The sequence below is a fragment of the Geotrypetes seraphini genome, chromosome 7 (genome assembly GCF_902459505.1).
Source record: "Geotrypetes seraphini chromosome 7, aGeoSer1.1, whole genome shotgun sequence".
In the NCBI taxonomy this organism is placed as follows: domain Eukaryota; kingdom Metazoa; phylum Chordata; class Amphibia; order Gymnophiona; family Dermophiidae; genus Geotrypetes; species Geotrypetes seraphini.
Genome location: NC_047090.1, coordinates 174,344,197 through 174,357,129, shown reverse-complemented (window position 1 = coordinate 174,357,129; position 12,933 = coordinate 174,344,197). Strand labels below are relative to the sequence as shown.

At 40.1% G+C, this 12,933-nt stretch overlaps 1 protein-coding gene across 4 annotated transcripts in view; it reads left to right on the top strand.

Annotated features, from left to right (window-relative positions):
- GOLGA5 (golgin A5) overlaps positions 1 to 12,933 on the top strand; it is a 135,994-nt gene extending 123,061 nt beyond the window's left edge. For 2 of the 4 annotated variants that reach the window (XM_033951238.1, XM_033951237.1), the window contains 3 exons: positions 414 to 519; positions 7,203 to 7,266; positions 12,229 to 12,933. In XM_033951238.1, coding sequence (XP_033807129.1) covers positions 414 to 519; positions 7,203 to 7,266; positions 12,229 to 12,309 — 251 coding nt within the window. In that variant the 3' untranslated portion in view covers positions 12,310 to 12,933. Of the gene's footprint in view, positions 1 to 413; positions 520 to 3,612; positions 4,561 to 7,202; positions 7,267 to 12,228 lie in introns of those variants that run through there. The other 2 variants (XM_033951236.1, XM_033951239.1) reach the window with 2 other exon arrangements.

Sequence of the window (12,933 nt, the reverse complement as noted above, 5' to 3'; positions counted from 1 at the left end):
AAGGAGTAAAGCTTTCTCCCCCATCTTCAGCTGCACCCTGGGTTCAGGATATGCTGATGCTTATGAATCAAAGAAAGAATTAGCATTAATGTAGACCCAGAGCTCAAGTGCATTTTAGATGCCAGTCAAGTCGGAAAACCTAACACTGCTGTTCTCCTGGAAACTGCAAGAATTGGAGGAATCAAACCCAGCTTTCCTGTATGTCTGCTCTGCTATTACTGTCCCCTCAGGCCACTTCTCTGTCTCCCGATTGGTGGAACATTTTGTTTCTTTCCACAGGTTGTTATTTCAGAAACCATATGTTCTCTGATTTGAGCCATTGGTAGATTTTACTGACTCCATGTGTGTTTGTGAAATCTATAAGTTGGCACTAGTTGTTCTTCTGATTTAATGAGCCTTCTTGATTTTTATAGGTGCCCGCATGCGAAATGTTCCAGTTCTTTTTAGTGACTCGGATGCTAATGTGACTGGAGTGTACGGGAAAGTTCGAAAGGCTGCAAGCACTATAGATCAGTTTAGGTAAGAGGGAAAAACTCTGAACAAATCCTGAACAAGTCACTTAACCCTGAGTTTTCCACTAGGGATATTTTACTCTCCTGCATACAAATGTTTATGCACAACTGGAAGAACTGGGATCACCTTAACTTTAATTTTTGGTGGGCAAATTTATGTTTAATTTATAGATTTTAAAAAATAAACGCGGATATGCTGGGACATAATAAGAGATTTAAGTTAATCTGGGGCCCTTTGATCTCTTTTATGGAATCATTGTAATAGTTTTTTTTTCCTTTGTTCCTGTTGGTATATTGCACACACACACACACACACCCAGGGGGACGGAGGGCTGGAGGGGGTATTTCTTTGTATGGTTCTATTCCCTTATGAAATGTTGCTTGGGTGGGGGGGGGTATTGTTGTATGGATTTTAATTGATTATAAATGCATATATGATTAATATTATATGTATAGATACTGTATTGCATTTTTGTTAGCTTTAGAAACTCAATAAATATTTAACCTCCCCCCCCCAAAAAAAACAACAAAAAAACCCTGCTTCTCAAAGTACAAACACAGATTGTAAGGACAGAGAGAACCTGCATAGAATATGTAAATAGAAAAGTGGTATATCAAGTCCACGATCTGCTGCCTTTTTCTCTTTTCCATAATGTCCATATCAGACCAGTCCTGATGAATGAGTTATATTCCCCTACCAGCAGATGGAACCAGAGAAAAAGAAAACAGTTCAGAACTGATTTCACTCCCCTAGGGAGTCGGAGTCATCTGTGGCTCCAGCGGATGGCGCAGACGTGGCGTGCTGCAACAACTACAGTTAGGCTGCTCCTGGGAAGACTGTAAGTCAGGGGTGTCAAAGTCCTCCAGTCGGATTTTCAGGATTTCCCCAATGAATATGCATGAGATCTATTTGCATGCACTGTTTTCATTGTATACTAATAGATCGCATGCATATTCATTGGGGAAATCCTGACAACCCGACTGGATTGCGGCCCTCGAGGAGGGACGTTGACACCCCTGCTGGAACATAGACCAAGTCCCAGGGACCCAGACCAATGGATCCAGTACCAGCTGGTGTTGACTTTCACCCTTGATGGGTTTGACAGCAATAACTATTGTGATAGCCCAGCCTCTTCCCTAGACAAGCCTGCCACTCCCCCATAGTATCGTATTGCATTCAAACTCAGTCAGGGGTCTGAAGTGACCACACTCCCCTCCTCTCCCTTCACTTGTTTCCATTATGTCTGGGGAATAATAAAAGGTAGGTGGCACGATGCTTGTAAGTCCTAGCATTTCAGCTAATATGTAACCCGACAGTCAGCGACGGCGTTCTCAGCGTGTATCAGCCGTAGCCAACTGAAGTTCGGCGGTTCCTGATGAAGGGGCATTGAGCCTCGAAACCGAGCCCTGTCGGACCTGTCTAGTTACTTGGAAATTACAGTTAGTGAACATTGGATAGCATCGTATCCAATCCATTATTCCTGGGCTCTATACAATATTCAGCTAAGTAGTCTGTGCATCTGTATTTTGATGGATGATTTTTTTTTTTTTATTTTGTCCTGAGATTGTTGCTTTTTGTTCTGCTGTCGGGTTTACAGGTGGAGGTAAAATTTCTTTCTGGCGTTACTGAAATTATTAAAAGAATATTGTTTATTTTATATTTCGCAAGGTTATTACACTTTATATCACAGAAGCAGGGCTCCTCTGATGGTGTGCGGCTGAAAACATTGTGTTTTAGCCTCTTGTTTAAGCCTCTGAGCAGGTCTTTCTGATCCATTCTTCAAAACTTGTCACTTCACACTGAGGGCCCTGCTTTCACCATTTGAGTTATGGTTTAGTGCACTTAAATGTGTTGTGCCAGGGAATTGTTTTCTCATATAGCTAAATATTTTTGTATCTTTTGAAGTACCCTTGAGCTATAGTTGGGGTTATTGAGCTAATATGTTTCGCCTGGCTTAGGAGTAGATAGGCACTAGCTAGACAAGTGCAATCCGCTTTCCCTCCACTTGCTTTCAGTATGTCTGGAAATAAATGGTGATGAAACACTTAAATAAGTCATGGGAGTTCAGTTTGCTAGCTGGTACATAAGAACATAAGAATTGCCGCTGCTGGGTCAGACCAGTGGTCCATATATATCAGCAGTATGCTCATGTGGCGGCCCTCTGGTCAAAGACCAGCACCCTAACTGTGACTAGCCCTACCTGCGTACGTTTCAGTTCAGCAGGAACTTGTCTAAACTTTGTCTTGAATCCCTGGAGGGTGTTTTCCCCTATAACAGCCTCTGGAAGAGCGTTCCCATTTTCCACCACACTCTTGGTGAAGAAGAATTTCCTTATGTTCGTACGGAATTTATCCCGTTTCAATTTTAGAGAGTGCCCTATCATTCTCCCTACCTTGGAGAGGGTGAACAACCTGTCCTTATCTACTAAGTCTATTCCCTTCAGTACCTTGAATGTTTTGATCATGTCCCCTCTCAATCTCCTCTGTTCAAGGGAGAAGAGGCCCAGTTTCTCTAATCTCTCGCTGTACGGCAACTTCTCCAGCCCCTTAACCATTTTAGTCGCTCTTCTCTGGACCCTTTCGAGTAGTACCGTGTCCTCCTTCATGTACGGCGACCAGTGCTGGACGCAGTACTCCAGGTGTGGGCGCACCATGGCCCGGTACAGCAGCATGATAACCTTCTCTGATCTGTTCATGATCCCCCTTCTTTATCATTCCTAGCATTTTGTTCGCCCTTTTTGCCGCCGCTGCACATTGCGTGGACCGCTTCATCAACTTGTCGATCAGAACTCCCAAGTCCCTTTCCTGGGAGGTCTTGGCGTGTGCACTTGCCAAAAGCAAAGTAAGAAAGGTCCCCCAGATTGAGTTGTGGTCTCTGCAATGTGCGTGGATTAACTTCTGGTCATGCCCCTGTGTTTTTTGGGATCAGTAGCTATTTTATTGCTGCTTTCTGTCAAAAATACATAATTGAAGCACGCTGGGCTCTTTATCTGCTCTCCTTCCCCTTTGATAGAGAAATATGAACATTCATGAAGGCAATATCTATCCTTGGACATGGCAGAGCCTGTGCAGCTCATGTTTTCTCTCAACATTTCTGCAGGTAACCTTACACACATGGATGAAGACGGCAGAGGAGGTAAAGGCTCTTGGAGCCAAGTTGGACAATGTTACAAAAACTATTGAGCAGATGAATGTTGAGAGTAAAAGCTCACTTAAGAAGTTGCAAAATGATGTACAATCAGTAAATGATTATAAGAATACTGCAATAAAAGACAGTACTTTTTTGCAAAGGAGATTAGAAAACATAGAAAATTATAACCGCAGACTGAATGTGAGAATTTTGAATTTTCCTAAACCCCCTGGAATTCTACCATATGATATGTTTAAAAAATATGTGATGGAGATCCTTGGTTATTCTTCAGAATTTACTCCCCCTTTGAATAAAATATATTATCTTCCATCAACTATTAAAAAATCTCAGGAGGCTTTGGAAGAGGAAAATGTTCAATCCGCTCAACCGCCACAGCTTGATTTAAAGAACATATCTGCTGTACTTGAAGAATCTATCTCTGAGTCAACGTTGAGAGCAACATTATTGATATCTTTTGTTTTTCAACAGGACATGGACGCATTTATGAAATTATACTTTAAATTTTCTAAAAATTTGTTTTATGTTTTGTTTTTTGAAAATTCTTAATTCATTTTTTCATCTTTCAACAAGTGTAAAAATTATTAAACAATTGAAAATGAATACATCACTTGAATTACTATCAATTATAGCGTTGAATAAAATTTAATCCCTCCCTTCCCCTACCTTCCAACCAGATTTCAATCAAAAATATCATATAAAGATTTGTTCCCTTTTTTTTTTTAAACTAAACATTTAATAAAATTTAAAAAAAACCCCTCCCATCCCTTCATTCACAATTGTACTTATAGAGTAAGAATGGCATCTATTCATTACAATATTTAGTTAATGGCCCCCATATCTCTTTAAATTTATTATAACTCTCCTTTTGTATAGCTATTGTTCTCTCCATTTTATAAATATGACATAACGAGTTCCACCAGAAATTATAATTTAGTCTGTTCCAGTTTTTCCAATTAGTTGTGATTTGTTGTATGGCGACTCCTGTCATTATCAATAAAAATAAATAAATAAATAAAAATATGTTTTATGCTAAAAGAATATGGGTGTACCCAGATGTGACAAAAATCACCCAAGAAAGGAGGAAACAGTTTTTCTCTTTAAGACAAGATGTAATATCTCCGGGTGCATCTTTTCTTCTGACATATCCTTGTAAATGCATCATAAAATACTCCCAAATTAAGTATGTGTTCTTTTCACCAGATCAGTTATCCTTTTTGGAGCTGAAAAAGATAGCTTGATGAAGTGTGTACAGGTGAAATTAATAAGTAGTGGCAATTTGTGAATTAGTGTTAAACCTTACCTATTATCTTTACACTAGTTGAAATTATTCTCTCATAATATTTAGGCTGTACTCCCCTGTACTCGCCTTCCCCTCCCTAAAACTATGCCACTCAAAAAAATTCCTAGACAAAACCTACGCCTTCCAAGCCGCCAAACTAAACCCTTGGCTAGCCCAAATGGTCCTCAAGGCCCACAACTACCTCGACTTCAGAAAATTACTCAAAACTCACCTATTCCGAGACCAAGACCCTCAATGCCCCTTCCAATCCTCTTCCCCCCCCTTCTGATCCTCGCCCCCCCCTGTTCTCCCTCCTCTTCCCACTACTTCTCTCCTTGCTGTTCACAACTCTATGACCATTTTGATATGTAATCACTTGTAAATACTCTCTCCTTGCTGTCTGCTACTCTATGATCAATTTGTGTAACCACTCGTAATCTCTGTCAAACTACTCCATGATCAATTTGATATGTAACCACTTGTAATCTCTGTTTAAATAATGTGAACCGCCTAGAACTCTTCGGGGTATGGCGGTATACAAAAATAAAGTTATTATTATTATTATTATTATTTAATTGTGGTCTAAGGAAGTCAAAAATTATTCCACTTTTATATTTTTGGATTTATATTGATATTACTTTACTGTATTTCTGTAACAAGAAGTTATTTTCTTGTAAAAATTTGATGAAAATATAAATAAAAGGAAAAAAAAAACCCTTCTACTTTCTTCCAAAGGAGTTAAAATTGCTACTCCAAACAATTAAAAAAAAGTGGAGTAAAAGACCTCAGGGAAACCAGTGCAATGCTCAATTCAAGCTAGCACACATTAATCATAGGCCAAAGAAACTCCATATATACAAGTAGTGATTTAAACAAACTTTGAGAACAACATACCAAAAGTCTCTCAAACAAAATCACAGTGCAGGAAAGGTCAAAACTGCCACAATGTAGGGAAACACCACAAGACTGGCCTTGGCATTAAATCGAACTGTCCTTAATTGCAGCAAAACTCAAAAATAACATGTATCCCAAAATACTTAGCTGCTGGATGTCTTCCACTTCTCAAAAGCTGCAGATTAATGCGGTTGAGTTCAGTTCGATATGAATATACAAATCCAATCAGTCACTGTCATGGCGTCTTCCAATGCACACAAACCACAATGGAGCTCAGAATGACCGCTCACATCCAGTGCTGGCGTCCTGTAGTTCTGGCACAGTCCTCTTCCTCCAATAACTCACTTCCCCCCCATAGGCAGCCCCCAGCAGGCAGAGCCTGTTTTGCATAGCACATCTTCAAGGGAAATGAGAGAACGCTGTATCAAATGCGGCTGTTGATAGTCTCATAGGGTAGTGTTTCGTTAGGTTTTGGGGCAGATGTCGGTGCACAGTTCCTTCTGAATTTTGCATAGTGTTCTTTAAAGCTCAATTTCAGGAAGGGTCAAGGAGCTGATCTAAGGGCGGAGCAGCAGTTCCCAGAAGGCTTGTGAGCCCTTTCAATTCTGATAGGCGGAATTGGAAGCCATCTTTCCAGAGGATAATGGTAGGACAGCTCTATTGCCTGCATCACACCACCTTCTTAATCACTCAGCTTGGGTATGCAGGTTCCTTTAGGTGTAGTCGCCCTGAGAGCTTTTGTGACTTCCTCATGCTTAGTTTGGGTAGAGTTTGGGTGCGTTCCACTTATCTGTACTGGCTCGGCATGGATGATCAGAAAAGTGAAGGTAGTATTTAGCCTGTTAATTTCCTTTCCTTGAGTCTTGCCAAACTAGTCCAGAATCCGCTCTTGGAGCCCTAATGGGCTCTCAGTCTGATAAATTCAGGGCATTCCTGGGTTAATAATGATATTGACTGCATTAGATTTGGCTTGATGGTGAATTGGAAATGCAAATGGTAACAACTGCCTTCAGCTCTCTTGGTTTCGACAAAGAATACAAAGGAACAGAAAGCAGCACCAGCCTCAAAGGGGTGAAATTGGCTCGAAGTGGGTTTTTTTTATGGGGGGGGGGGGTTATTGTCTCCACCTGTGCTGGCAGAGAGATATAACCCATTCATTTGGACTAGTTTGACAGAACTCGAGTAAAGAAAATGAATAGGTAAGGCCAGATTTCACCTTTATAGAAATAAAGAACTGTGCAGCAAACTTCTTTCAGTGCAAAATCTATTTACTATCAGTTCAATAACTTAAGGAGTATGAGATAATGGGATATTGCCTCTATTGAAAATCATATATATTTGAATTGTCCTTATATATTTTTCACAGCATTCGACTAGGAATTTTCCTACGAAGGTACCCCATGGCAAGAGTATTTGTCATTATTTACATGGTGAGTTCCAAGTTATTTGGAAGCATGAAGTATTTTCCAACCGTTGTTTGTGCTTGGTCATTTTTAAGAATTGCTGAGACAGGGACGGTAATTTTCAAAGACACTTAGCTAAATAAGGAAAATTGCTTCCTGCATTGTGAGAAAAGTATGTGGATATGTAGCTGTGTTAAACCCAGACTTGCTTGTGGACATATTTAGGTTGGGAGAGGAATATGGAGCATGTACATATGATTTTTTATTATTTTTTTTTAAAGTACCTGTACACATTTTGTTTTCTTTCCCACTCTGCTGTTGCCCAGTGTGGTGTACAGGGATTCTTTTTAAGATAAATAATTCAGAGTAATTTAAGTGGCCAGAAATGGTCGCTGACTGGTTAGTCTCGAACAAGTGATTTATCTGCTCATTTTCAGTGGCACTTAACTAGTTATCAGCACTGAAAATTATTACTTTAGAAACTTGCCAGGTACTTGGGACCTGGTTTGCCACTGTTGGAAACAGGATACTGGGTTTGATGGACCTTTGGTCTGTCCCAGTATGGCAAGTCTTATGTTCTTAAGTGAAAACTGACTATTTGGGGGCATTCTGGGGGTATTTGGTAGGCTAAGTGCTATTTATCATTTAACTGGCCTGGGTAATTCATAAATGGGACCACATAAAACACAGGCCTACCTTTATGTGGTATTTAACTGTTAATTACGTGTTAAATGGCTCCCCAAAACCCAGATATTCAGTATTGAAGTCTGGTCATGGCCCAGCATTGAATGTCCGGGAATAACACTGACGGCGATCAGCAAAACTCTTGCACTACTGGTTGACTATTGACCCCATATTGTTTGCTTGCTTTTTTTCTTTTTTTTAATAAATCTTTATTCATTTTACATCTTACAACAAGTGTAACAATAAATAACAGTTAAATTGAACACAACACTTGAATCTCTTCATAGTCAACATTAAAACATTAAAATTTTAACCCATTCCCTCCCAATCCAACCATAACCTATGCGTTCACAAAGCTCATATACAATATTCTTTATTATTGATCTAAATATTTAATAAAATTATAAAATCCCTCCCCCATTCCTTCCTTCTTATTGCATTTATAATGGAAAAATGGTATTTATTCATTAAAATATCTTGTCAATGACCCCCCAGATTTTATTAAAATTATTATTTTATTAAAATTATTTGTACAGCAATTGCTCTTTCCATTTTATATTTTTCAAAGGGAAATACAAGAATCTAGAAACGCTACTTACCATCCCTGTGGCTCCCCGCAAGCTGGATTCTCTGTATAGGGTGGTTCCTATTCCCGGGTTTGACAAACCACAGCTCCCCCATGAATCTCTCCTGGTGGAATCAACTCTGAAAAAATCTTCAGGGGCTAGTGTCTATGCCTCTGTACCCCCTGGCAGAGAGGGCAAGGCCATGGACCGGTTTTGCAAAAGGCTGTACCAAAATGCTATTTTGGCCAATCGATCTGGCAACTCCACTTTTCACTTCTCCTTTTATAGGAAGCATTTAGTCAAACAAGTTGCCATGTTCCAAAAATGAGTAGTTTGGAGGTTTAGGTGTTTTGGGTTTTTTTTTTTAAACTTTACTTATAGTTTGCATGGTTTGCAAAATTACCCTTTTAATTTATGGGAGAGTGACACTGTAAAGTGGACAAGCAACTGATCAGCCTCTGGTTTCTCAGTTTTTAGCATATTAAGTGCTGCCATTGCTGAAGGATTCAGTGTGATGTTAGCAATAGTCTCTCTAAGCATGGAAAGCAGGAAGGGGGGGAGGAGAATACACACTGTACTCTTTCAAGAACGTATCTGCACAGAGCGTCCAGTCTGCCTAGGTATATATGATTGTACAAAGTGACAACCATTTTCCACTTCTCCAGAAGCAATTACTGGTCTTGATTACATCGCTCCCTCTCCTCCGATCACCCCTTCTTTAGCACTCTCCAGACCAGTAGAGGTTAATCTTTACAAATGAGTATATATCCAATCATGACCAGCAGGTGGAGACTGAAAACAAAACTGTGGGACAGTATATACTATACTCCCTTCTCTATTTATCTCAGTCTTCTTTCAGTCTCCAGCAGGTGTTGAGTGATCTGTACCCATCTCCCTTGGTAGGGCTGTTGGAATTTGTTTAGGGGGTTTCTAGTCCCTGTTTTTGGCCGGACAGAGCTTGGGCGGGCCCTGTTTGGGGGTCCGTCCGACCTCGGGGGTGTCAAACCCAGCGGGTCTCGAGCGGGGTCCCTCCCCCCACTTCCTCCACCTCCCCACATTTTTTTAGAGGAGCCTCAGCAATAAGCCTTGCCCCCTAAATCAAGCAAGGCATATTGCTTTGAGAGCCTGTGGAGTCTGTTCTAAAAAAAAAAAAAATTATAAAATTATTCAGGGGTATACAGCATGAAAAGTAGTACACAGTAACCTAGCCCCCTCTTTTATGCCATATACATGTATGTGTTTCCAGGGATATAGTTGAGTGGGGGAAGGGCAAAGTTGCAGTGCACACATGTAATATATAAAATGTAGTGGCCACACTATTATTTTATTTTATGATATTTTGATCTCACACAATCACATTTTTCTAAGCAGTTTACAGAATTCTAACCGTAATAATACCCCCCCCCCTTTTTTTTACTGAGAGAGGACATGATTGAAACATTCAAGATATTGAAGGGAATTGACTTAGTAGAGAAAGAGAGATTGTTCACCCTCTACAAGGTTAAGAGAACAAGAGGGCACATGCTAAAATTAAAAGGGGACAGATTCTGTACAAACCCAGAGAGTGGTAGAAACCTGGAACGCTCTTCCGGAGGCTGTTATAAGGGAAAGCACCCTTCAGGGATTCAAGACAAGGTTGGATAAGTTCCTGTTGGAACAGAACAGACACAGGTAAGGCTAGACTCAAATAGGGCTGCTGGGCATGATGGACCACTGGTCTGACCTAGCAGCGGCAAATCTTATGTTCTTACTAAGCCTTAGTACAGGTTTCGACTATGGCCCACAGTGCTAAATGCTCTAAGGCTGCTCCCACGCTCATCGAATTCTATGAGCGTCAGCAGCGTCGGAGCATTTAGTGCCCCTGGCTACGGTAGAAATCTCTACCAAGGCTTAGTAAAAGGGTGGGGGGAGAGAATAATAAGAAAACCTAAAACAATTGTCAATTACATAGTATATGTTCTAAGGCCCCGATTCTATAAATGATGCCTAACTGCGAGGCGCCGTTGAGCGCAGTTGTCAATCATCCGCTAGGCACCATTTATAGAACCACCCCTAGCGGTGCCTAAGCAGTCTTAGGTGCTGGTAGGCATTGAACCCTTAGATGCACTGCCATTTAGGCCAGGGTTTTCTTGGCCTAAATGAGTGCGCTTAAGTCAAACCACGCCCAAATCTGCCCCTAACTGTGCCTACCTCAAAATGGTGGCCTACCAGTTTTGTTTTTAATGGCCCTTTCAATTAACGGCACTGATTAAACCAATTTTAAAATATTATGTTAGGCTCCTGGATTAGCTAAGCGTGCCGATCTAGACACCTAACTTGAGGTGCCATTTATAGACTCAGGGCCTAAATCTCTTATTCAGATACCTGACTGATATGCTCCATAGATATGAAAAGAGTTAAAGGCTTGCCTAAGTAGTTCAGATTTAAGTTCTCTCTTAAATTAATCTAAATTGTTCAAAGTCTGATCACATTTAAGAGATTTGTGTCAGAGGATCTCGATTCCCTTGGAGGGTGATCAATAGGCAAGGAAGAGGCAATTATGAGTGATAGTAAATAATTTATTACCTTGAATACTAAGAGTAAAATTTTAAGAATGTTGAATCGGAAGCCAGTATGAATTCTTTAAAACTGGTGTACTATTATGAAGGCGCAAGTAACCAGTTGTGCTTTCTGGGCAACCTATAGGGCTTTCAATAGCATCTTAAGCAATCCCATTAACAGACCATTGCAATAACCGAACCACCAATCCAAGATTAGAGAAATTGAGAAGATCACACAATTGTCTAAGTCAGGGGTAGGGCACTCCAGTCCTCGAGAGCCGTATTCCAGTCGGGTTTTCAGGATTTCCCCAATGAATATGCATTGAAAGAAATGCAAGCAAATAGATCTCATGCATATTCATTGGGGAAATCCTGAAAACCCAACTGGAATACGGCTCTCGAGGACCGGAGTTTCCTACCCCTGGTCTAAGTAATCTTAACTTAGAAAATACCAGTTTAATTATTTTCATCACCTGTCTTAAAGCAGGTATAAACCTATGTGCTACTGAGGATAGTGCTGGGAGCTATTTGGTAACATCACCTGTATAAAACAAACATGGAATAGATGCATTTCTGGAAATCCATTTAGGTTCTGTGTTCAAATAACGTTTATTGAGCTCAACACCACAAAGATACAGAAATACACACAGTGATAACTGAAAGCTCGAAAGGTTTCAAAAATACAAACAATCCCCCCCCCAATCCTCCAACCCAGTCCTCTCTCCAGCGGCATAGTTATGAAACAAACAAGGAATCGATGACAAGGAAGAAAACGTACAGAAAAGGTTAACAATTCAGAAGATGACTAGCCACACCAGTTGAAAAAACTTCCCTTGAACCGAGGCAATGTCCACAATATCTCTACACTCCCACATCAACAGGGTGATCAATCGAGTTAGATTCTGCATTATAAAATTATCCCTGTAATACATCCATGTAATGTCCCTTATATGAACTGTGAATTCATCCATCCGATTATTGCTTTTAAATGATATTGTAAACAGCAATTGATTTTTACATGTGTATGGTTGCAAATAAGTATCAGGGTTCAGGGTCTCACTTGTAGCTTTTCACTGCATCTATCTGGTGCATTTATTAACTTGTAACAGGAAGCCAGTTTCTGCAGTTTTTTGTGAAATGTGTCAGCCTGTTCAGCTGTTGAATATCGTTTCTATTTCTGGATGCTTTTCTTTTGCCAGGCGCTGCTTCATCTCTGGGTCATGATTGTTCTGCTTACCTACACGCCGGAAATGCATCACAACCACCCCGACGGCAAATAAGAAGAGGGGCCCACACTAGGTGTTACAGTGGTTATTGCAGTCCATTTTTAGACTGATAGACTAAAAGACTGAAATCTTAATTTCAAGTAAGATTTGGGTGCCTACCGAACATAGTGTATCTTTTGGATTTTTGGCATGGGTGCACGATTCTAAAAAAAAATTCTTGGTTTTACAGTTAAGTTATTAGGCAGCTTTCATTCCACTTTTTCCTTTAATTCCGTGAGATGAGGGCCAGATGTATAATACTCGATTTAGCCTCTAGCCTCGTTGTAGTTAATCTTCCGAAAGTCCTTTGGCTGGAGACCTGGAAAAACTGATGGTGTTCTCTCTCTCTGTGCAACGAGTTCTGTACTATTCCAGACCAAAACTGACTATGGGTTAATTGGGGAACTTTATGTACTTAAGATTGTAATTAAAACAGTTAAAATAGTTATTTTTTTTGTTCTGCTGATCTCTGCGCCAGTATGGGTTTTTTGGTTTTTTTTTGTAAATGTAAATATAAACTTATTTCAGTTTTAACTTGTTAAAATATTGGAGTGAATGAAGTATGATCATAGTGCAATATCTTTTAGTAAATATATTTAAAAACTAATAGTATGTCAAGCGTTTTCCTTCACACAGTCC